At 44.4% G+C, this 24,613-nt stretch overlaps 1 protein-coding gene across 1 annotated transcript in view; it reads right to left on the bottom strand.

Annotated features, from left to right (window-relative positions):
- The window catches only part of PLPPR1 (phospholipid phosphatase related 1), a 105,264-nt gene that overhangs the window by 38,870 nt on the left and 41,781 nt on the right, over window positions 1-24,613 (bottom strand). Inside the window, exon 2 of the mRNA XM_033173244.1 lies at window positions 8,673-8,781. Coding sequence (XP_033029135.1) covers window positions 8,673-8,735 — 63 coding nt within the window. The 5' untranslated portion in view covers window positions 8,736-8,781. The remainder of the gene's footprint in view (window positions 1-8,672; window positions 8,782-24,613) is intronic.

The following is a 24,613-nucleotide window of genomic DNA, read 5'->3' as shown; positions in this document are numbered from 1 at the left end:
TGATTCTACTGAAGATTACTGAATAATTTCAGAATTGCTTTGGGTTATGTGCACTCAGCTGGTAAGCCACTGCAAAGGATTCCACCTGGAAATGGGTATGGATTCATTAAAAAATTTCATTGGCTTTTGGAGTTGATGATATTGGGTGTGAACTATTGTAGCACAGTTGTACCTTGGTTGTCAAACGCCTTGGTACTCGTCCATTTTGGCTCCCGAATGCTGCAAGCCAGGAAGCGAGTGTTCCGGTTTGTAAATGTTTTCTGGAAGCCAAATGTCTGACGCAGCTTCCGATTGAGTGCAGGAAGCTCCTGCAGCCAATCGGAAGCCACGCCTTGGTTTTTCAACATTTTCGGAAGTCGAACGGACTTCCGGAACAGATTCCGTTTGACAACCAAGGTACGAGTGTATAAGCAAAGAACTGTGTCAAGTACAGATGCCAAAAATATAATGTCTCCAGAAAAATGGACACATGAAAATGAACAATTAACCAAAACCAGACAGAATTCCACACAAAAGCTCTTAAAGAACAAAAAATGTGACATTATTCATCAACTAACAAACATATTTTATATTGTTTTGATTGACTGACTTCATTTAATTATACTTTATTGTATATTTTGTTTCAATACACCATTTGCTGCTTTGGAGGCCTTTGGGCCAAAAAGTAGTATATAAAAAAACAAATAAATGCTTATCAGTCCAGTCCACCTCTTACGTGAAGACTGGAAGACAACTGATTTAACACCATTAAACAAATGTAAAAGATCCAGACCTGTCAAACTTATATCTGTACGAGGTAGACAGAAGGAAAACACAATTTATGAAGCATACAGAAGAACAAGTCTTGGTGAGGGAAGAATCAGCATGGCTTCAGCTAGCTTTTCAAAACTGTTGAGGGTGAGATATCTATCTATAGATGTTCTATAAATCAAAGATGTATACAGAAAAAAGGAAAATAAATTAATCCAAAGTATGCATCGTACCCATAAAGAAAGGCTTAAGAAACTGGGAGGTGGTTAGTTTGTGGGGAAAATATTCCTAAAGTGGTGTGGAAGGGAGATTTATGATAAGAGATTTATAAAAAAAAAAAATGAGTGGCGTAGGGAGAGTGGATAGAAATAATTACTCTGTCTCTTCTGAAAATGCTAGAACCTAAGTTTGTATGACAAAATTAAATTAAGTTCTCAAGAAATAAAAGGCAGTACTTTTCCTATGAAATGCATAACTGCTGTTATTGCTGCAAAGTACAGTGATAGCTTTTTAAAAATGATGGCGGGCCTTTCTATGGCAGCCTTGTAAATAAATAAGGTCATAAGAGTTACTAGCCCATGAAATGTTTTACTAGTCTAGGGCTGGCAGAGAGGCGACATTTGTTGTTGTTCAGTCGTTCAGTCGTGTCCGAATCTTCGTATCCCCATGGACCAGAGCACGCCAGGCACCCCTATCCTCCACTGCCTCCCGCAGTTTGGCCAAACTCATGCCAGTCGCTTCGAGAACACTGTCCAACCATCTCATCCTTTCCCAACATCAGGGTCTTTTCCAGGGAATCTTCTCTTCTCATGAGGTGGCCAAAGTACTGGAGCCTCAACTTCAGGATCTGTCCTTCCAGTGAGCACTCAGGGCTGATTTCTTTGAGAATGGATAGGTTTGATCTTCTTGCAGTCCATGGGACTCTCAAGAGTCTCCTCCAGCACCATAATTCAAAAGCATCAATTCTTTGGCGATCAGCCTTCTTTATGGTCCAGCTTTCACTTCCGTACATTACTACTGTACTTTTCTGCTGGTTTCTATACTATGCACAGAGGAGAACAAAGCACTCTATTCCTCCTCTACTGGCCCAATCACTAGCCTTGCATTCCATTCCCCATCACTGTATGGTTACCAGGCTAGCACTTAAATAAAAGGCTGATCTGCGAGTGTTAACCATTATCCATCTATAAATAGTAGCCACAAGGGACACAGAGCTGGTTAATTAAACTGGTTGGTTGGTTAGTTAAGCAAGCCAGCTTCATAAACCGTGGTTTAAAGCTGGCTTGCTCTGAAACTGACAAGTTCGTTTTAAACCACGATCTCTAGTTCACATGTAAAAGCAAGCAAGAATGATGGGAATGTGAAACTAAAGGCTGCAGAAGTCCTTCTCACAACTGTGCAAGTATCGCTAAAGCATGGTTTAATTCAGGGATGGGAAACCTGTGGCCCTCCAGGTGTTGCTGAACCACAACTCCCATCTTCCCTGGCCACTGGCCATGCTGGCTGAGGCTCATGGGAATTGGAGTCCAGCATCTTCTGGAGGATCATAGATTCTTCACCACTGATGTATGGACACAGACATTAAGTTTCACCGTGGTAATTAGCCAGGACTGGCAGTATTCCTCTGACTGACAGATGCCACAAACTTTTCAGAGATCTCTGTCTGGTCACTGTTGGAAAGAAGATTGTGGCGTAGATGAACCTTCGGTACGATCCCACAAGGCAATTTTCAGCTGAATATAATTCTTTGATTGCAGTGTCTTCAAAAATCTTCATTTTCTGAGTTCCTTAGGTACTGGTTTGATAAATGCTTGGGAACTATTTTAATGAGCCTCTGCTTCACCTTCTTGTCCAGTTTAAATAGGAAGCAGCTCTTCCAATTAAGGACCGAAACATTGATTTAACCTTTCTGCTGTTATAGATTATATGTCTCAGGCATCCTCTCTATTACTGAAAAGTTCACATTCCAGATGTAAAAAGGAATTTGTTAAAGCCAGTAGTACATCACAAGTTCTTACAGCACATAGCTTATCTCCAGGTCAGAATATGTAATAATATGTAACCCGGGAACTGAAAGTGAGATGCGAATAATCTTGGCATGTAAAACTTGTCATATTACTGAGACAGAAAGGCATTATTATTATTATTATTATTATTATTATTATTATTATTATTTCTTAGCAATACTGTCATATTTTAATCAGGCGTAGTCTCATGCGGCTGCATATCTGTTTCAGCAAGACTAGCTTCATTTTCAGATTGGAGCCCAATTTATGTAATCCTGTCCCGGGGTCAACGAGCAGTTGTGCGATTCTGCCCAGCTCTTCTTCCTGAACTGCTTACTGGTACGCGTATGGGAGGTGCAGAGGAGAAGGTAAGTTTGTTTGGCCTTTTACGTGGGGGAGAGAGAGAGAGTGCCCTGCACATCCTATCACTCTAGACAGCAATAAGGAAAAGGCAACACACAGTAGGTGATCACAACAGCATGTGAGGGGCTGGACTGAGGAGGAATGTTGGGAACTGGCCCTCCTCTTTCTGTACCTTCCCGAGAAGAGGAGGACAGTATAGATTTAGAACAGTGGTCTGCAGAAGGTAAGAGGGGAGGCTGCAGAGGGGAGAAGCTGGGAAATATTGGCGGAGTAGCAGGAAAAAGAAGCACCAGGGGAGAGACAGCTAACAGACTCAGTGTCTCTTGAAAGCATTCCTGACCCCCCCTTCTATCAGAACCAGGCGTGCCTTGAGAGTAGTAGAACAGAAAGCTCAGAGGCGGAAAGCGCACATCAGCTGGCACAGGGGTGACGTAGAATAGGAGGGCCGGGGGTGGACTTTATTTGGAGCAATGCCGTTATCTAAGGGAGACTGCATTCCTTCGTCTCTCTCTGTGAATACTGAACAAGCTACTTGGTAAGAACTCTTCCGGTTTTTCTGCTTCTTGACATCCCACCATGAGGGAGATAGGATTCGCTGAAGCCTGGACACAGCAGCAGTGAGCAGACCAATCCAACCCTCATGCCCACCTCCTCTCTTTTTTTTTTTAAACAGAATTTATTAGCATTTTCATAATATAACACAAACCCAACCCCACACCTACAGATACAAAAACAAATACAAATACACATAATGTCAGGATTCTTCTTCTTATTTATATACCTTACAAAAAAAAATTTCTAGTTCTAAATCTTGACTTTGACTTCCCCCGCCTATTCACCTTCGGTTTTAAATCAATATACTATTTCCTTAACAACTTTTCTCTATAAAAAGATTAACTTTACTTAAAAAAAAAGATAACATACTTATCTTAATCTTTGCCTTATAACCTAAATCATAACCAAATATTCTTATAGCTAAACTTATTTCTTCTGTCCTTTATCATGCTGCTTTTAACTTAAAATTCAATATCTCCTTACTTATTTAAAATAAACTTGTAATTAACAGACTTCACACTCCAATTTCAGATACCATGGCAGACCATTTGGATTATACATTTAGTACTTCAACCCACTCCCCCTCTGTCCATTGTCTTTTTCTGTCTTTCACCGGAACCAAATCTCCAATTGTCTTCCTTTGAGTGTCCACAGGTCCAGGCAACATCCACAACAAACCCCGCATCAAGCCTCAGGGTCTTCATCACTTCCATGGGCTCCTCCGTTTCTTTTTCTTCTTCTTCTTGTAGAAATCTCAATTCCATGTCCCTTGCCCCCGAGCTGCCACATCGGAGTCTGGATATTGTAAATTTTCCCGTTCCAGGGCTGCCACCCCCCGAAATCGGCTCCTCCTCCTTTCGAAGTTGCCCAGCCATTTCAAACCATTCTTCCAGCGCCCCTCCCAGCTCTTTGCCAAGGTTTGATTCCATTGTGTAAAACTTTTGAAAAGCCTCCTCTGTGGACAATAAGTCCTTTTTGTTTATAATTCCACTCAAAACTTGTAGTTTTCGATTAAGCAGTTCCAGCTGCAAGACAGTGAGCATTTCCTCATCCTTTAAACTAGAGTTCGATACCAGTGCGAGCACAAAGTCCAGCATTTTAGGAGAGAGGGTGAGTATCAGATTTCAGTTCCTGTCTCTTCCTTCCTTTGTTTCAGTTTTTTCCCACGACAAACCAAGTCGTCGCCATTTCTCCGAAGCCGGAGTATAAAGACCAAAACTTCAAATGGAGATATTTTTTCCCCAGTTAACCCCCGAGGGGAAATTCCAACAGTCTCAGTTTTTAAATTCCAAATACTTTCTATCGATTGTTGTAGCAGCAGTCACTTAAAGAGTTAATTTCTTTCACCACCCGAAGGGAGGGAGGCGGGCTGCCTTTCTTCTTTCCCCCAGATCGTTCCAGGAATTACAAAGAGTCGATCAATTACTCACAGCCTCTGGGTTCTTATCAGCTCCTTAAAGACAGGTAGAACTTAGACGCTCATCCCAGGCTTTGTCGCCGCATTTACATCCCGGTTGGGGCATGTCCCCTATAGCCCGGCTCCGTCGTCCCTTCACCCCCACTCCCCCTTTACAGGGGGAGCGGGGGAAGGGTTCGGAGCCACAACGGGCACAGCCGGGGAGCCCAGGGTGCGGGACGCTCTTCCCGCACCCCAACTGGAGCCCCGCTATGCGGCTGCAGGGCTCCTAACCCCCGGGATGGACTGGGTGCTTCGCAGCCGAAGCATCCCACGACCACCCGCAATGGCGTCAGCCGCCGGAAGTCCATCATGCCCACCTCCTCTCAACCAATGTCATGCTTAAAACCCCCAAGCTCTGAATGGCAAGTTGCCCAGAAGAAGGTACAGTACCAAAGTGCAAACAAAGATGGCAAAATTAGCTGAAAACAGGGAAGGGAAGTTGCGGCTGGCTCTCAACAACAGCTCATCTTTATGGTCAGACTTCCAGGATAGATTTCTATCATGTGTTGGGCAGCTAACTGCTCTTTTCTTAGATCAATCCCCTGCTGCTTAATAACAATAACCACAACCTTGCAGAGCACAACAGGGAAATACTGACTGTAGCTCAGTGGTACAGTGCAGGCTTTGCATACGAAAAGGACCCAGGTTCAAACCCTGGTGTCTCTAAGTAGGGTTAAAGACCCCTCCCCAAAACCCCCGAGAGTTGCTGGCAATCATGTGTATGTGAACAGTACTGTACCACTGTTCTTAAGGGTTCCTCCAGACAACCAGTTCAATGAGCTTGCAGAAAGCTTATGGATGTGAGGTTATATCTGGTCTTTACTGAGGATTTGTGCTGATTTGTTTGCAGGATAGCTATATGACCGTAACCGTTCATCCTGCATTCATCCTGATTCACTTGCAGAGTGCTTTACATGCTAACCATTCGCTCATCCCACACCTTTTAGTTCATTCTCCGTCACTTCTAATCCACAAAAACTCAAAATATTTTTTTAAATGGATTTAATGTGCTAGGGCCACAGAGTAATTTAGCACAATTTGATTGCACAATCCCTCTCATAAAGCAGTAACAGTTTGGAAGCACATTGACCAGGTATAAGATGGCTTCTAGTGTTACTGTTGTGTATTGATTCAACGGTTATCATATCTGATTACTATTGTCTGTATTCACATTAGGGGAAAGTAACTGCCTTCCTGTTCCAGAAGGAACAGTTACTATTGGTTCATTCAAGTTGCTGCATTTGGATCCTCGGTCATATTGGTTCCCACCAAAAGGCAGCTTTGTGATTTCTTGAGATTGTTCCCTCCAAAATGTATCCTCTACTGTCCCTATAAATGTATCTCCCTCTCCTCAGCTCTCCAGTCTTGCTTGTCTGAATAAAGAGTGTTACATGAAGAAGCTGTCTCCTGCCTGCTATGTCTTGAGCTGAAACCACTTGCTGAATCACGATCCCCACGTTACAACAGTTACCATGGATGTAACTTTAACAAAATTGCAGAAATGTGTTTTTTAAGAGAATCTATAAACAAGAATACCAGTAGACATCTCTCTCTGTGTGTGTGTGTGTGTGTGTGTACATACTTGCTTAAAGAAGCCACACACTTTCATTCTGCTCCTTAAATCAACTGTGAATGCTGGCTTTATTTGTAGCGAGCAGAAGGATATTCGGAACAGCAAACCATGCTCACATTCCCCCCAAATGCTGTTCCTTGATTTATTTTTATGTTCATGTCAGCCTTGACTACAGAAAGGCCAATTTATAGCTCTCTCACCTGCACTTTCAGACAGACTCATCATTCACACATTAGAGGGCCAAAAAAAGAGAAAGAAGTCTTCAGAGATAGTTGTGCCTGGCTATAAATTAAAAGATCTTACTTCAGAGACATGGTGTATCTTTTTTGCTCCCTACAAAAAATATTGATTGGGTGAAGGAATGATAGATTGATTTATTCCCTTGCCTGTTGCCTAGATTTGTGAAAGGAAGGAAAAACACCCCCAGGGTTTCCTTGGAGACTGAGGCACAGTTCACACAAACAGCAGATAAAGAAATAAATTCATTCCTAGACTGTGTCACTTTGGATTTGGAACGAGGGGGATGGCACCGTCAAATGTTTCTGCATGAAAGGAAGTTCTACACACGCACAAAAATAACGTGTCAGGGGAAAGGCAAAGTTAAGAAGGTTCTTTCTCCTTGACGTGCTGGTTTTCCATGTGGAGGATTTTAATTTTTAATTTTTACATTGCTCTGTTCTTCAGCACAGACACAGAATCAGGTGCATCTCTGAATTAATTTTGTCTGAACTAATTTTAAGAATTAATTTTAAGATGTATTTTAATTAACTGATGTCTGTTTTTATGCATATTGTGTTGTTTTTATGATGTTAGCTGCTCTGAGCCCAGACTCGGCCGGGGAGGGCGGGATACAAATATTATTATTATTATTATTATTAGTAGTAGTAGTATTATCTCCTCTGGCATACAATCAAAGCACTCTGTCTAACCCTCCGTAATAATCACCACCTTCTATACCACGTAACCTCCTCTGTTTAGGTGGTTTCAGACAAAGAGATAAAACCAAGTTTGAACCAATTGCATTTTTAAAAAATCATATGCACATGAGGGTTTGTAACTCAAATACAAATTTGACATGCCACGAAAATGGAAACAGAGTATGATCTTATTTTCATTGGCCTAGCTATCTTAAGCCCTGTCAAAACCAGCAAATCAATACACTCTTGCAGGCTGGCTCTATGCCTGCAACAGGTCATAGGAGATAATAGGTCATAGGAGTTGGAAGCAGGGGTGGAGTGAGGGGGGGGCGTAGGGGGCGGTCTGCCCTTGGTACTGCCCAGGGGGGTGACACTCGGGGCGGGGCTCCGCCCCCGCGATCGGCGCCTCCAAGCAAGACCTCGCTGGCCTTTTTTGGCACTGGCTGGCCTGCGGAGCTGCAGCATGGAGGCGAGGCAGCGAGGAGGGGTGCCCCTCCTCCCTGGCCCGCCCCTCGCCTCCATGCCGCAGGCCCAGCGCTGGAAAAAGGTGCTAAAGGGGGGGGGGGAAGGGAAGCAAAGCAGGCGCTTTCAAGCGCCTGCTTTGCTTCCCTTCCCCCCCTTTCAGCGCCTTTTTCTGGCCCGGATGTACTACACATGCCCGGAAATTCCAGGCATGCACAGTGCATCCGATGTGTGTCGTGACATCACAACGCATGCGTCGTGTCCCGCCTCCAGGGGGTACCTCCGCGCCACCGCCCCAGGCAGCAAAGAGGCTTCCTCCGCCACTGGTTGGAAGGGACCCTGAGGATCATCTAGTCCAACCCCCTGCAATGCAGGAATATGCAGCTGTTCCATACGGGGATTGAACCTGCAACCTTGGCATTATCAGCACCATGCTCTAACCAACTGAGCTATCCATACAAGACAATGTGCTCGGGATCACGGCCCCATCAACAAATGCAATGCATTTTCTCTCCAGGTTTAACCCAGCACAATGACATTAACTTTTATCATCCCGCCAGACCCAGAAGTCCCAAAGCTGCACTCACCTCGACGAAGATGAAGCATGGGATGATGGAGTAACTTCGCTGCGTGTTGTTCCCCAAAGCCATTTCTTATCACAGCCCTCGAGGTCAGAGCATCCAGAGTTGTTCAAGGCTGACAAGAAAGAAAAACCTGGATCATTTAAAAGGCTGGAGACTGGTCACTGATTGTTGTCAGAAGATTTATGTGCATTATGAGCAGGTCAGAAAACAGACGTAAAAGCACCAAGGGTTTTAGATAGGAACAAATGAATCTGCCTTTCAATAAGGCAAAGGACCCCTGGATGGTTAAGTCCAGTCAAAGGTGACTGTGGGGTTGGGGTGCTCATCTTGCTTTCAGGCCGAGGGAGCTGGCGTTTGTCCACAGACAGCTTTCCGGGTCATGTGGCCAGCATGACTAAACTACTTCTGGTGCAAATAGACAACCTGTGTGCTTGCTCAGGTCAGCTGTCTAAGTCCTGTTGATGGGCAAGTTCAAGGCCCCTGTAGTCTCTTATTTATGGTTCTATATCTATGAGGGACGCGGGTGGTGCTGTAGTCTAAACCACTGAGCCTCTTGGGCTTGCTGATCGGAAGGTCGGCAGTTCGAATCCGCACGACAGGGTGAGCTCCTGTTGTTCTATCCCAGCTCCTGCCAACCTAGCGGTTTGAAAGCATGCCAGTGCAAGTAGATAAATAGGTACCATTGCGGCGGGAAGATGAACAGCGTTTCCATGTGCCCTGGTTTCCGTCACGGTGTCCTGTTGCACCAGAAGCGATTTAGTCATGCTGGCCACATGACTCAGAAAGCTATCTGTGGACAAACACCGACTCCCTTGGCCTGAAAACGAGATGAGTGCCGCAATCCCATAGTCGCCTTTGACTGGACTTAACCATCCAGGGGTCCTTTAACTTTTTTACTTTACCTCTATATCTATGGTGCCTTTATGGATCTAGATTTTAAACTGGACTTGGGCAGGGAATGCCTTCAGAGAGAGGGCTGACTTATGTAAGTAGGGCACATGTCAACCTTAAACTCTTATGAGTGTGGTTCTTAATGCTTAATTCTGGTCCACAGCTTCAAATAAATTCTCCATGTGGGCAGTAACCTCCAGCACATCTCTGCTGATCAGAAGATGCTTCTGTTGTTGTTTTGCTCTTTGACTTTGTAAGCACCATCCCTCCTCCTACTCTTACTCCCGGAGGAAATAAAAGCTTTTCAGAGCAAGAAGTTTGCTTCATGGCTCTCCTTCCTTAACTGCCTTTGTAGTTAATTTTCCATTCACAACGTCGTACAAATTCCGCATCTCTGCCTCTTGTCCCAGGAGAGTGTCGACGGTAACCTCCACCCCCTGCTCTGTGCTTCAAGGGCTTTCAGGAGGCATACACAGGGTAAATTAGGCAAGATGGGAGCTAGCTCATGCTAATGAATTCGTTGCTCTTGCATTATCAACCTGAATTCCCTTATTTGGAGAGCTGCAACACCTTGCCAAACTAAGACAGTCTAATGTTACTATTCTGAGAGTAGGGCTGACTATGCCTAGGTGCTTGTGTTCCTGGGGGGGAAACAGAACTGAGCCACTGCAAATATTATCTGATCTTAACTTCAGGAACCTCTGAAAGACCAGAGCAAAACAGTTCAAGGCACTACAAGTTGAATTTTGAAAGGAGCTAAGTTTGCTATGCCCTCCCTGTGCCTTTAATAGCTGTCTGACCAAGAGGAATGTGGGGCTCTTGTACCTTTAGCAGCTGATTGACAAAGTTAAATGTAGCAGGTGAAGTCCCCAAAGACCACTAAAGGGAAGTGAACTGATGAGGAAAGAGTCATGTGCTAAGGAGTACTGCAAAAAGAGAGGAAAAGAAACGAAGCTGGTAACCTTATCTGCATGTCAGTATGAGAGCCTTTGTGAATAGGTAGGTGTCCTTTGCATAGCTGTCAACCCTCCCTGCTCGAAACAAAATAGAAAATTCTTTCCAGTAGCACCTTAGAGACCAACTGAGTTTGTTCTTGGTATGAGCTTTCGTGTGCAAAAGATCTCAAAGTAGCTGTCTTAATACAAAGAAATTTCAGAAATAGACTGGAAAGAGAAGTGGCTGAATTGCAACTAATCACCAAACTTAAAACCATGGAGAAACCTGGTCTGAACAAAGACATTGGATTCTTATCTCATTGTACACAACAAAGCTATCTTTAGCCATCTCACTCCTTGCCTTTCCCTGCAAGACTAATTGCAGCCGTTAACTGCAGCCGTTAACAGGTTTTCCACACCTATCAGCTGATCACCCATTCCCACCACCCTTCTGAGTAATACCCCTCCCCACTCCCTCACTATATTTAAGGATCTGGTGACTTCTGTTTCAGTGTATCTGAAGAAGTGTGCATGCACACGAAAGCTCATACTAAGAACAAACTCAGTTGGTCTCTAAGGTGCTACTGGAAAGAATTTTCTATTTTGTTTCGACTATGGCAGACCAACACGGCTACCCACCTGTAACTGGAACCCTCCCTGCTGTTTCCTAATGCTATAATAAGGGAATTTCCCGGAAAAAAAGGGGAAAGGTTGACAGCTATGGTCCTTTGTGAGGAAGCGAAGTGCTTGTAAGCACAGTGTAAAATTTGTCAAGCACATTTTGTGACCAAGTGAAGATGCCCGGGCACCAAGATGGCCCCTGACGTCTCCACCATCTGGGGGTGCATGCCTGGGGATCCTTGAATCTCGACTGCTTTCACACACAAGAAACACATCCTGTTGAATTCTATCTGGTATATTTTATCTTGCACAATCATGGATGGCAGTGTTGTTGAAAATGATAACGTTCCAGAGGATCTTAATAGTTAAAAAAAAATGCATGGGTGAAACAATTAACTTGTAACTGGCTATCAAAAAGGGGAATAAGGAGTGTTTTGTAGTCGAAAACCAAATTGCTGGGATCCATCAAGGAAATATTTTCCGAAAAATATGTCAGCTATAAAGGACTAAAAGAAAAAAAGGAGAAATTATTTTTGAGTTACTGTCTAATGAAAATACTCATACATTCTCTTGTATGGAAGGGGGAGACGGCACTTGGCTCCTGTCCATGCACTTTCAATTAGAAATGTCTGCAGGTTTCTTTCTAACAAAAGGAGAATGGAAGTACTAAACTGGCTACTTCTAATTAGCCGCAGGGACATTTTTGCATCAAAGGCAATTTGCAGTATCTGAGTGACAGCAGCGCTCCCCAATCAAGGGCTGGTTTGTAAGGGGGGAGACCCCCAAGATACAGACACAAATGGCAGGGTGGGTCGAAAATAAAACACAAGTGGAAGACCTTCTTGACAGCAGGTTTATTGCTCCTGCTCCTACTCTCTTTAACAGCAGCCTGATACAAAGAAAGCGAGACAGTGACATTTTCTCCCACCCGAGGCCCTCCAATATGTTATTTGACTACAACTCCCATTATCCATGACAATAGGCAATGCAGGCTGGGGTTGATGGGAGCTGGAGTTCAAAAACATCTGGACAACCACAAGTTTCCCATCAGTGTTGTAAAGCATCATGTGCAATAGCAATAGCAATTAAATATAACAACAGTGGCACAAGGAGCTAGATGGCCACAAAAGCAAGCAGCCTGCCCTTTCTTTCTTTTTCCCCTCCCCACTAAATGGAAGCACCTTCAGTTTCCTTTAGTGCCACCCAATTGATGCATTATCCCCAGGGGTTCCTCTCTCAGCAGCACCTAGCTAGCCTCTCCTATTAAAGCCGAACTGATGAGGCAGGCTATGTGCTAAGGATTTATCAGCACAATGCAAAATCCACATTACTCATCACCCCCCCCCCTCACCTACCAGCACTGCCCCACCAAGCATGACAACCACAAAAGAGGCATCTGCAGGTTGATTATCCAAACCAAATATTTGGCAGTGCTTCCCCCAGAACAGAAGGTCTGCCTCAGGGAAGGTGAAGCTTCTCTGGGCTGTTCAGAGCAATCTCTCCTTTAACGGGTCACTGGCACTGAGCACCAGTTAAACTGTTTCACTGCTCTGCTAACTGCAAAGGAAGGAGGCCACAGAAAAAAGATGAAGCCCAGCCTCCAAAATGGCAATGCACTGAGTGAGGGATGATGAATAGCAAGGCAACGTTTGCTTGCATTTCACTAGGCTCAGTAATCCTAAACAAGCAAAATAAACAATAAAAAAATCCTTCCAGTAGCACCTTGGTAAAGGTAAAGGGACCCCTGACCATCAGGTCCAGTCGTGTCCGACTCTGGGGTTGCAGCGCTCATCTCGCTCTATAGGCCGAGGGAGCCGGCGTTTGTCCGCAGACAGCTTCCGGGTCATGTGGCCAGCATGACAAAGCCGCTTCTGGCGAACCAGAGCAGCGCACGGAAACGCCGTTTACCTTCCCGCTGGAGCGGTCCCTATTTATCTACTTGCACTTTGACGTGCTTTCGAACTGCTAGGTGGGCAGGAGCTGGGATCGAGCAACGGGAGCTCACCCCGTGGCAGGGATTCAAACCGCCGACCTTCTGATCAGCAAGCCCTAGGCTCTGTGGTTTAACCCACAGCGCCACCTGTGAAATAGAAGTCACCAGACCCTTATATATAGTGAGAGAGTGAGGAGGGGTATTACTCAGAAGGGTGGTGGGAATGGGTGATTGGCTGATGGGTGTGGAAAACCTATTGATGACTGTTAACGACTGCAATTAGTCCTAAAGGAAAAAGCAAGGGGTGAGATGGCTAAAGATAGCTTTGTCATGTATAATGAGATAAGAATCCAATGTCTTTGTTCAGACCAGGTCTCTCCATGGTTTTGAGATTGGTAGACTGGAAAGAGAAGTTGCTGAATTGCAACTCATTACCAAACTCAAAACCATGGAGAGGAAGGAATGTGGATGTAACCTTTGTACAGTATGCTAGCTTTTACACACACACACACACACACACTGGACTTCTGTTTCAGTGTATCTGAAGAAGTGTGCATGCACACGAAAGCTCATACCAAGAACAAACTTAGTTGGTCTCTAAGGTGCTACTGGAAGGATTTTTTTTTATTTTTTATTTTTTTTTTACTATGGCAGACCAACACGGCTACCTACCTGTAACCTAAACAAGCAGTTCAATAGCCAGTTGCTTTTATGGAACATATTTTAGGATAGTTTTATTCGGCATAAAACATATGTCACATACATTTTTGTGGAGGTTTACTGCGTATACTGATTTAGAGGTTCCATAACCCCCCCCCCAGACAAACAACATGGCTGCTCAAAACTTTCACTATATACCTTTGAACAAGGGAAAATATCTCGTCCGCTCATAATTCAGGAGATAGAGTTGAAATCACACAGGTAACGTCTGGAAACAGTTCAATTGCCCATAAAAGGAAGGATCCTAGTACAGTGGTAGGGTAGATGCTTTGTACTCAAGACATCTTCAGAGAGGGTGGGGAAGCCCTGTCTGAAAAACGTGAGATAGAGCTATTGCTGTTGTAAGCCAGCCTTCTGCAAGCTGTTTCTCTCCAGATGTTTTGGACTACAACTCCCATCATCCCTTGAGCATTGACGAAGATGGCTGATGGGAGTTGTAATCCAAACTTCTGGAGTACACCAGGTTAGGGAAGGCAGGAGTAGGCAATACTCTATGGCATGTACTTGACTTGCCCAGTAGAAAAAAGCAACAACCAGGCAAACAACCTAACGCCCTCCCCAAATAATACCTAGTCAAAAAGGCAGGAGACACCTCCCAAACTACCTCCCTAAACTAAGGCAAAAACCTAAATAAGATGGTTTTGAGCCCAAAGGCACAGTGTTGGAGACCCCAGCATTATTGCCCATATTATTCACTTTAAGAAATATTCATATCTGATGGCATTGTTTTACCACCAACCCAACCCCATGAAGCATGTTTCTGTCCCCCATGGACAAAGAGAAAATGCAGCACACAATAAATAAACGATGCCAATGAAATTGATGCGTGTTTGAAAGATGGGAATAGGAGGAAGCATTCGTGGTCATGAGAAAGGAAGGGCCTTCGCAAGCACCCCTTAACCATAGCTGTCAAGTCTCCCTTTTTTTGCGGGAAACTCCCTTATTCCAAGCCGTTTCCCCGCTGCTATCCCTTATTGTTGATATCCCTTAAATTTTCCTTATTTCTGGGAAGGAGAGTTGGAGTCCGGGGACTCCTTGGGTCCCTGCCTTTCTCAGCCCTGCCTGCCTGCCTGCCTACCTCACAGGACTGTTGTGGGGATTAAATGAGGACCAGGACCAGGGAGCTCCTTGGAGATAAAGGTAGAATATAAATACCTAATAACAGACAGACAGACAGACAGATATATAAAGAAGAAGAAGATAAAATAGACGAATGTTTCTCAGCAACAGGTGCTCAGATTAAGCATTGCTTCCCCTAACTGGAGGCAGAGCACAGCCAACCTGGCCAGAAGCCATCAGTGGTCCTCTCCTCCTGCATGAATTTGCCTAATCCTTTTGCTAAAGCCATCCAAGTTGGTGGCCATCGCTGCTCCCTGTGGCAGGGAGTTCCAGAGGTTAACCGTGTGCTGCGTGAATAAGTGCTTTCTTTTCTCTGCCCTGATTTCTCTTTCCTGGGAGCTCTTTCCTGGTGTAAATTAATTTGTAGCCTGGGGGGGATTACCGCGGCGTGGACTGTCCCTGAGAACCGTAGACTGTCCCCGGGACAGGTGAGGGTGCTGATCCCTTATTTTCAAATCCGAAACTTGACAGCTATGCCCTTAACTCCCTGGAAGACAGCAGCAGCTGCGTACCCCACCCGTGATAATGTCTCTGAATCGTCTTCTCCCCTTTCACAGTTTTTAAACTGGCGGAGAAAAATGCCAGAGATACCTTCAACACACCGCTGGTTTTTACTAGTCAAATGCTGGCTGGCATTCTTGGTGGGGCTGTATGCAGCATCTATTCAGGCCACTGAAGAGTTTGTTCTTCCCAGCTCTGTGAAGGAGGGACTCATCGATAAACACAGTGTGTTTACCCATCTGTCTGTCACACTCCCTGACCCAAAAGTCAGTCGCTCATTAGCCTGCTATGATTCCGCCGCCGCCTTCGAGAACCACTGCTGGTAGCCTGTTGACCCATGCACAAAGAGCCCGTGCCCATCTGCTCCACCATTTGGAGAATTATGGATTTGACTCCCAGCTCGGGGCTGTCACATAAATGCGACCGTGAAGTAGCTTCCACTCAAAAAGTCAGCAGTTAATAGAAACAACGTCTTAATCCTATAAGTACTCCAAATACCACCACCACCACCCTTTCAGACACTTGCAGAAACTCAGGAAACATTAAAAAAAATGTTCTTCATTTGTCCTCAGATCACACAAGAGTCGGTGGTGAATACTGATTATTCCTTCTTCCTTTCAAGTGCTGGTACACCTACTGGCTGCTCAGGGCTGCTGTATTCTCTTACTAGTACTAATACAAATGAGCTATCTTGAGACGGCGACTGCTACTTTGGATTTACACCAGGGTTGATTGAGAAAAAGGCCCCTGCTCCACGTGAACCACTCGTTACATCTGTAATGTAAGGTGGCTTCCAAACAGATTACATATTATCCCAGATAAAGAAGGGTTTTAGTTACCCCATGGCGGGGGTCAGCAAACGTTTTCAGCAAGGGGGCAGTCCACTGTTCCTCAGACCTTGTGGGGGGGCAGACTATATTTTTTTTTGGGGGGGGGAATTGAACAAATTCCTATGCCCCACAAATAACCCAGAGATGCATTTTAAATAAAAGGACACATTCTACTCATGTAAAAACTGGCTGATTCTTGGACCATCTATGGGCCGGATTTAGAAGGCGATTGGGTTGGATCCGGCCCCCAGGCCTTAGTTTGCCTACACATGCTCTACTGCATAATAATGGAGAAGTTGAAGCTCAACTCCTCAGTTACTCCTTGATCACCAGAGTGACCATTGCTGCTGCCTGGCATAAGGGAACACAATGGTCAGAAATACAAATTAATGCTAAGCAGCGTCACTAAACAAGGAATTTTTGCTACAACCATAACATGCCTCCTCCTCAAAGTTGCATTGCATATTTCTGAAAGGTTTGTTAATAATTTTGCTCAGTTCTTGGGCCTGAGGACACAGGCAGTCCCTTCACTCGAGCAAACTTTGACTTGGAACTAGGTCAAGGATGTGGGTGGCTGTACACAAACCCAGAGCTAGAACAGAATCTCTAGAGCTGAAACGGGAGACAAATCTGTCAGAATCTACTGATCTGTTGACCAGACAAAGGCATAAGATGTTGATGGTGATGGGGGAAGCTGTGCCCATCCACAATGAGACATTGCACTGGCCACAGCACTTGGTTCAGACCCTGAGAAGGCACTTCAGTGACGGGATGATAATGACGCAATGTGGAAGCATGCAGAAAAATATGGAAAACCCTCCCCACCCCCACCCCCAGATAAGTGGTACATCTGGAAGGGCCCTTGGTGATGAGCGTAAAGCAAATTTTCAAATGCAAGTTCAGACATGCACATATACGTATATACATTGGCTGGAATGATCTGGGGAACTAACAAGGGCAAAGGATATACACAAGGACAGCTATGGAAAATAAGTCCCAATCAGTGTTAGAAACTTGGATATATAAGATGCACCCCAAATAGCTCCTTAAACCAAGGTTGCAGTTGCCAAAACGGAATGTCTAGTTGCCATCTTTGGGTAAGAAATCTCTCAAGACTTATTTTTCAAATGATGGACTGACTGTGGTAGACTCCTAGTTAAGCATCTGGCTAGTTCAGATGACAACCTTGAGCTTAGGTTAAGAGCTCGGAGAACTTAAAGGAAGAAAAGTCAATTGATTCAGGGACAGTACACACACACACACATACCTATCTATATCTATCTATCTATCTATCTATCTATCTATCTATCATCTATCATCTATCATCTATCTATCATCTATCTATCATCTATCTATCTATCTATCTATCTATCTATCTACCTATCTACCTATCTACTGGCCTATTCCAACCTCTTTTTCTTAATGGTGACTGCTCCTGCTCAGGCTGCACAGAAAATAACTTTTTGGTTCCTGAAATTCATTCTGATTGTGCAGATAAAATGTAACTGATAGAATTCTTCACGATGTGGCATTTGTGTGTGTGAAACAGTCGAGATACAACAATCCTCAAATGGTAGAGATGTCAGGCACCATGCTGATCCCCCGGCATCTTCACTTGGTCACAAATGGTTGAAAGCCAGGTGCAAAATGTGCCTGGCACCTGGCTAATTTCAAACACAGGTCCCAAGTTACTACAAAACACGAGGAGTATAATCAAAATGTCATGATATAGCCCCAACCTGACTCAGAAGCAAGGGTCACCGAGTTCAACACTAGTTACTTCTAAGCATTTATACTCCAGTTTGCAGTTTATAGCATAGTAAGAAGACTATACTATAATGTATGGAAGTGAGAGCTGGACCATGAAGAAGACTGATCACCAAAGAATTGATGCTTTTGAATTATGGTGCTGGAGGAGACTCTTGAGAGTCCCATGGACTGCAAAAAGATCAAACTTATCCACCCTTAAAGAAATCAGCCCTGAGTGCTCACTGGAAGGGTAGATCCTGAAGTTGAGGCTCTAGTAGTTTGGCCACCTCATGAGAAGAGAAGACTCCCTGGAAAAGACCCTGATGTTGGGAAAGATGGAGGGCACAAAGAGAAGGGGACAACAGAGGATGAGATGGTTGGACAGTGTTCTCGAAGCTACTAACATGAGTTTGGCCAAACTGCGAGAGGCAGTGAAGGATAGGCGTGCCTGGCGTGCTCTGGTCCATGGGGTCACGAAGAGTCAGACACGACTGAACGACTGAACAACAAAGAAGAGTATGGTATAGTAAGAAGACATCACTCCTCTTCAGAGTTGCTTTTGCTTCTTTCTGTCTCCCTTGCCTACTTCTCTGAACAACATGAACCAAGCAAATCAAACAGATGGCTTTCTTGAAACTCGAAAAGCTCAGTGTGTGGGTTTCCATCGTATTATATTAAAATACACACACAAACATCACACGTTACCAGTTTATATATATCCTAATCATTCTAATGGTTACTCTGCAATCAGCTAAAACTGCTTAACCCAACCTCACGAATTGGCTGCTGTATTTAAGCAAGACAACCTTGGTTAAAATAGGCTGCATCTGGATTACATTGCTTTTAGATTAACTTTAAATGAGAATAAATGCATTGCATTTAAATAATCTAATAACAAAGGGATCCCATCAAAGGGACTTAATTAAGTATGTGTTTAAGGACATGGCAGGATCACGGCTAATGGGCTCAATTGTCTCGCATGATCAAGCCCTCTGAAATTCAATTCCCTGTCTCTGAAATGGGGCAAAGTTACCCCTCACTGCTTTTACTGGGACACTGAGATAGACAAGATAGATACAGTGGTACCTCTGGTTACGTACTTAATTTGTTCTGGAGCTCCATTCTTAACCTGAAGCACCACTTTAGCTAATGGGACTTCCTGCTGCCTCCGCGCCACCAGAACATGATTTCTGTTCTTATCCTGAAGCAAAGTTCTTAACCTGAAGCATTACTTCTGGGTTAGCGGAGTATGTAACCTGAAGCGTATGTAACCTGAAGCGTATGTAACCCGAGGTACCACTGCAGACAGGCAGACAAAGACAGACCTGTGACTATTTGTCAGCACATGCTATCCTGAAAACCAATGAAGCAAATATCTGTTGGGAACATGAAAGAAGTAATTTGGTATGCATGGAGCCAGCAAGTCAAAGTAACCACTCACACCTGTAAAACTCAAATATCTGAACTAATGAAGATCCTTTATGAAAGTCTCCTAGGAGAGCTGAGTGCTGCAAGACAAATTTCTTCCTACGCTAGGAATGCTTCCCCAACAGAATTTACTTGCTGCTTCTGTTGGCAGTGCCCTAAAAAATGCAAGTGCTCCAATTGGAGAATAGCCTCGACCAAAGGCGTCATGGACTTTGAAGAAGCACGAACTCAGGACGAAAGGGAGAAATGTGATAAGAGGAAGGCACATTTGGCAAATCTTCACAATGATTAGCTCCCACCCGGAAACCTATGTCCCCACTGTGGAAGGACCTGTGGATCCAGAATTGACCTCCACAGTCACCTACGGACACACCGTTAAGACCATATTCATGGAAGACAATCTTACTTGGCTACGAGTGATTGCCAAAGGATGAAGAATAAAAAAGGCGAATGATGATCAGAAAAATTCCAAAATAGAGGAGGGAAAGAGCAAGATTCTTTGTGAATTACCAGCTTCGATGCAACCCTATAGTGAATGCAAAACATGATACTGTTGTACCAAATACACAGAATGACACTGGGAGTTGTAGTGGGTAGTGATGGGCAAAATTTGATCAGGATCTACCTGCTTTTCTCTGGGTAATGTGCAACAGATTAGCAATGGGTCTCTCACTCCCTGTTGTTCATTCATGAAACAACAAAACCGACTTTCACAACCTAAATTAGCCAGCTGAATGAAGTCAGGAGTTGACTATGGTGGGAAATGGCTGTGAGCCTGATTCAGTTCTGATACCAAAAACAAGCTCTTTGGCTTATGATGTCCTCCAAGGCAGTTAGTTGGGTTTTGTTTTACTTCTTCTATTAGATGCCTTTCGCATCTGTCTCCTGTTGGCAGACCTTAGGGTTCCATTAAAAGGCAAAGTGAATTGGACAAAGTTTGTCTATGCTGATCTACAGCCAATTGTTGCAAAAGCAGAGCCAGCACACATGGACCTTCACCTGTGTGTCATTCAAGTCCTGCTTCCCAGTTAACTGAATGACAGGAAGTGACAGAGCAGGAAAGCTTTTGACTTCCAGCTAGCTATTGCAGAGATGGTGAACCTGTTGCCCTTCAGATGCTATTGGACGACATTGCCTATCATCCCTAACTGCTGGCCATGCTGGCTAGGAATGAGGAGTATGGCATCCAGCTACATCTGAAGGGCCACAGATTTCCCAACACCTGTCTTTTGACAAATTAAATAAGAGATCAAGGAAGAGGCCACAGAAATGCCAAGCGATTCAGCATCTCCAGCCCAGCCAGATGAAAGGGAGAGGGCTTCTTCTTTCTACTATGTTCTGATTGAGCCATGGGTCAAAATGACCCAGACGACTGATGCCTGAAATACAAGAGAACCGGAGATGATTATGTGTAAGTCTATGAAAACAGCTGCCTTCAAATTGTGATCAGCGGTGTGGTTAAGAAACAGATTCAATACTGGGCATCAGCAAAAATAGCTTGCCGCCTACCTGCACTCTCATCTAGCCCAGGGCTGTCTGCTCTAACATGACTGGAAGCAGCCCTCAGAAACTCAGGCAGAGATCTTCCCCATTACCTGCTACCTGATCTTTTCCATGGCTGGATCCTGGGACTGTCTAATCCAGGCATAGGCAAACTCGGCCCTCCAGATGTTTTGGGACTACAATTCACATCATCCCTAGCTAACAGGACCAGTGGTCAGGGATGATGGGAGTTGTAGTCCCAAAACATCTGGAGGGCTGAGTTTGCCTATGCCTTGTCTAATCTGTGGGTTGCCATCTGACTGAATTTCACTTTGTGATTTGATTTTAGGATGCATTTTAATTGATTTCCTGATTTTATGTTAATATGTTATAAATTTGATGTTAGCTGCTCTGAGCCCGGTTTTGGCCGGGTATAAATAAAATTTATTATTACATGCAATGCATGTGCTCTGCCGCTGAACCACGGAGGCACCATTGGAGCTGGTCTCCAGCTGAACTTGGTACATTGGCACATAAACACCATCTATCTGTATGTCAAGGAGCTGTCAATGAGCCAGGTCAACCACAGGGCACACACACACACACACACACACACACACACAGAGAGAGAGAGAGAGAGAAAAAACAACACTCTGGTTCACCTTAATCCAGCTAAGAGATTGCTGAGACTGACCACTAGTTCTGCCCTTCCTCCTCTAGTCTTGATCCCTCCTAAGAAGAAGAAGAAGGCTGTGTTGAGAGGGCAAGCTCCTCATCTGGGCCTGTCTGGCCTGTTGCTCAGCAATGTGCAGGACTTTCAGAGGGGGAGGCGAGCCAGCAGGACTGGGACTGTCCTGCTGCGGTGTAGAAGGGAAAACCTCTGACTCCTCTCTGTCTGATTCTGCGCTCACACTGCAACTCTCAGCCTCTAACCCTGTCCTAGAAGGCTCTACTCCTTACCCCCTCTCCTCTGATCACTCCAATCCTCTGCTTCCAGCACCTCCCAGCTTGTCCCTTCAGCAGACTGCTCTTCAGTGTCCCACCACCAGGACCTGGGATCTAAGTCGTCTTCTGTGCCCTCCCTGGTGGGCTCTTGGGCAGATGGCTCCCAGCACTCTTCCTTATCCTGCCGGTCCCTGCCACTGTAGGTGCCAGTTCATTCAAATGATACCTTCATGTGAGTCTGACCGTGAAAGAAAGGGTGGGGTGTGTGTCTGGCCTGCTCTTGCGCATTCGGGAGCAGTTTGATCTACAGAAAACAGTGGTGTTTTCTGCAGCGTTCAGGCAAGCAACACCATCAATTCATTTCTGCAGGTTGTGCTGCTGTTAATGGAACAAGGGTAGGGACTTGTAAGGGGGTGGGGGAAACAAGATCATTTGTGACCACATTTTGTCTGGCCCAGCTTCTGATGAGGAGTTGCAAAAACTTGCATTTTGCTAGCATCCTACACAACAACTACCGGTAAATGCATATGACTTATCCTCTGCATCAGATCTTTCTAGCAGCTGTGCAAGATTATAGTATGTTAAGATGAACCCTTTGATCGGTATTCGTAGGTAACATTTCAGGCAGAAATCAATGCACACACTTCTGGCCATAAAAACCAAAAAGAAAAAGAAAGAAAGAAAAGAAAAGAAAAGAAAAGAAAAGAAAAGAAAAGAAAAGAAAAGAAAAGAAAAGAACAAGCCAGGAATGTTTCCTGGGAAGGGTCCCTCTAATTTCTCACGTTTAAAATTATATATATACTGTACATATTTTCTTTTGTAAGAAAAAAAAATCATTTATAATTAGTTTTCCACTTTCCAGATTTCCATTTCATTCTTCAAGCGTCGTTAATTTCAGTGGGAGACTCACCTGTAATATGTCACCTATATAACTTTAATGCTTTAAATCTGAATGGAATGATTATCACTGACATGGGACTGGAGCCTGAGGGCTTCATGTCAGAGTTCAGAGAGACTGGACACAGGATACCCATTTGAGATGTAATTTAAAAGGTGGTGACATTCAATAAGTCGCCACGTTATTTATAATGGCAGCCCAAGCCAACTTTGGCCATCTATAACACTGTGGAGTCCTGCACCCAATGACGAGTAATTTGCAGGCTTTACAGTATTTCACAAGGGCATTATACTGTCAAGTTTCAAAGGGATCTGACAAAGGAGGCCACTATTTCTCCCATGTAAGTGACAATGAGAAAAGAATGTCTTTTAAATTATTCTGAACTAGAAATCCTGGGTTGAAAGTTCAGCAGGTTAATAAGGCTGCCTATCGTCCTTTAAATAGTTTCCTGAACTGAAATGGACTTATAATTTTGAGGTTCAGCAGCCAAACAGTAGAAGATTTTCAGGACTTTCTAGCAGTCCCTCTGGACATCAGATCATATAAAGCCCCGAACTTGGGGGCAAGGATATCTGGCGGAACAGCCTTCCCTTGTACAGACCCACTCCATCTTTTTGATTGTCTGAGAAGGCCCTGGTGTCATGCCATAGCTAGCAGATGGCCATGCACCCTCCCCACACACAGCCCAGGGAGGTGTTAAATGTGGCATCTTATCTCCTGTCTGTAGATTTTTAGACTTCAGCGCTCAGTATTTGGGTTTAGGATTTTGATTTTGTATCTCTACTGACAGTACGCATTCTTGCTTTTTATTTGTATTCTTGTCTTGATGTTATGGTTTAACGTTGTAAGCTGAGTAGAGATTTTATATATAGGAGCCTATCAATTAGTAGCAATAGTGCCACTCTATTCTGACTCGGTCAGACCACATCTGGAATACTATATCCAGTTCTGGGTACCACAGTTTAAGAAGGGTTTTGAGAAGCTGGAATGTGTGTAGAGGAGGGCGACCAAGATGATCAAAGGTCTGGAAACCATGCCTTTTGAGGAATGGTTAAAAGAGTTGGGTATGTTTAGCCTAGAAAATAGGAGAATGAAAAGAGATAAGATAGCCATCTTCAAACTTCTCTAGGGCTGTCACATGAAGAATGGAGCAAGCTTGTTTTCTCCTACTCTGGAGGGTAGGACTCAAACCAATGGCTTCAAGTTACAAGAAAGGAGATTCCGACTAAACATCAGGAAAAACTTTCTGACAGTAAGAGCTGTTCAACAGTGGAATGAAGTCCCTCGGGAGGTGGTCGACCTCCTTCACTGGAGGTTTGAAAGCAGAGGTTGGATGGCCATCAGTCATGGGTGCTTTAGTTGAGATTCCGGCATTGCAGGGGGTTGGACTAGAGGACCTTTGGAGACCCTTCCAACTCTATGATTGTATGAATTGAAAAAATACATAAATACAGTGGTGCCTCGCAAGACGAAATTAATTCATTCCGCGAGTGCTGTCATATGGCGGAAATTTCGTCTTGCGAAGCACGGTCGGAGGAAGCGCAGTTTGACGGGGGGGGGGACGCAAGCGTGTTCGTTTTGCGAGTCACGGCCATAGGGAAATGCATCTTGCGAGTCACCCTTTCGTTTGCGAATGCCTTTCGTCTACCGAGTTTCTCGTCTAGCGAGGCATTCGTCTTGCGAAGTACCACTGTAAATGATAAAATATTATAAGATAGGAGAGAGGGGGAGAAAAATCCCAACGTCAACCAAAAGGTTTTCACAAAGCACCACAAATGCAATATCGGAAGATAACATAGCAAGAATCCCGCAGGATCAGATCAAAGGCCCATCTTGCCCAGCATTCTGTTATCAATTTGGCAAAGTGGAAGCCTCTGGAACATGGGTAGGCA

Source organism: Lacerta agilis, chromosome 16 (genome assembly GCF_009819535.1).
Source record: "Lacerta agilis isolate rLacAgi1 chromosome 16, rLacAgi1.pri, whole genome shotgun sequence".
Classification (NCBI taxonomy): domain Eukaryota; kingdom Metazoa; phylum Chordata; class Lepidosauria; order Squamata; family Lacertidae; genus Lacerta; species Lacerta agilis.
Note: the sequence above shows the minus strand (reverse complement) of the source record. Positions and strands in the feature narration are given on the sequence as shown.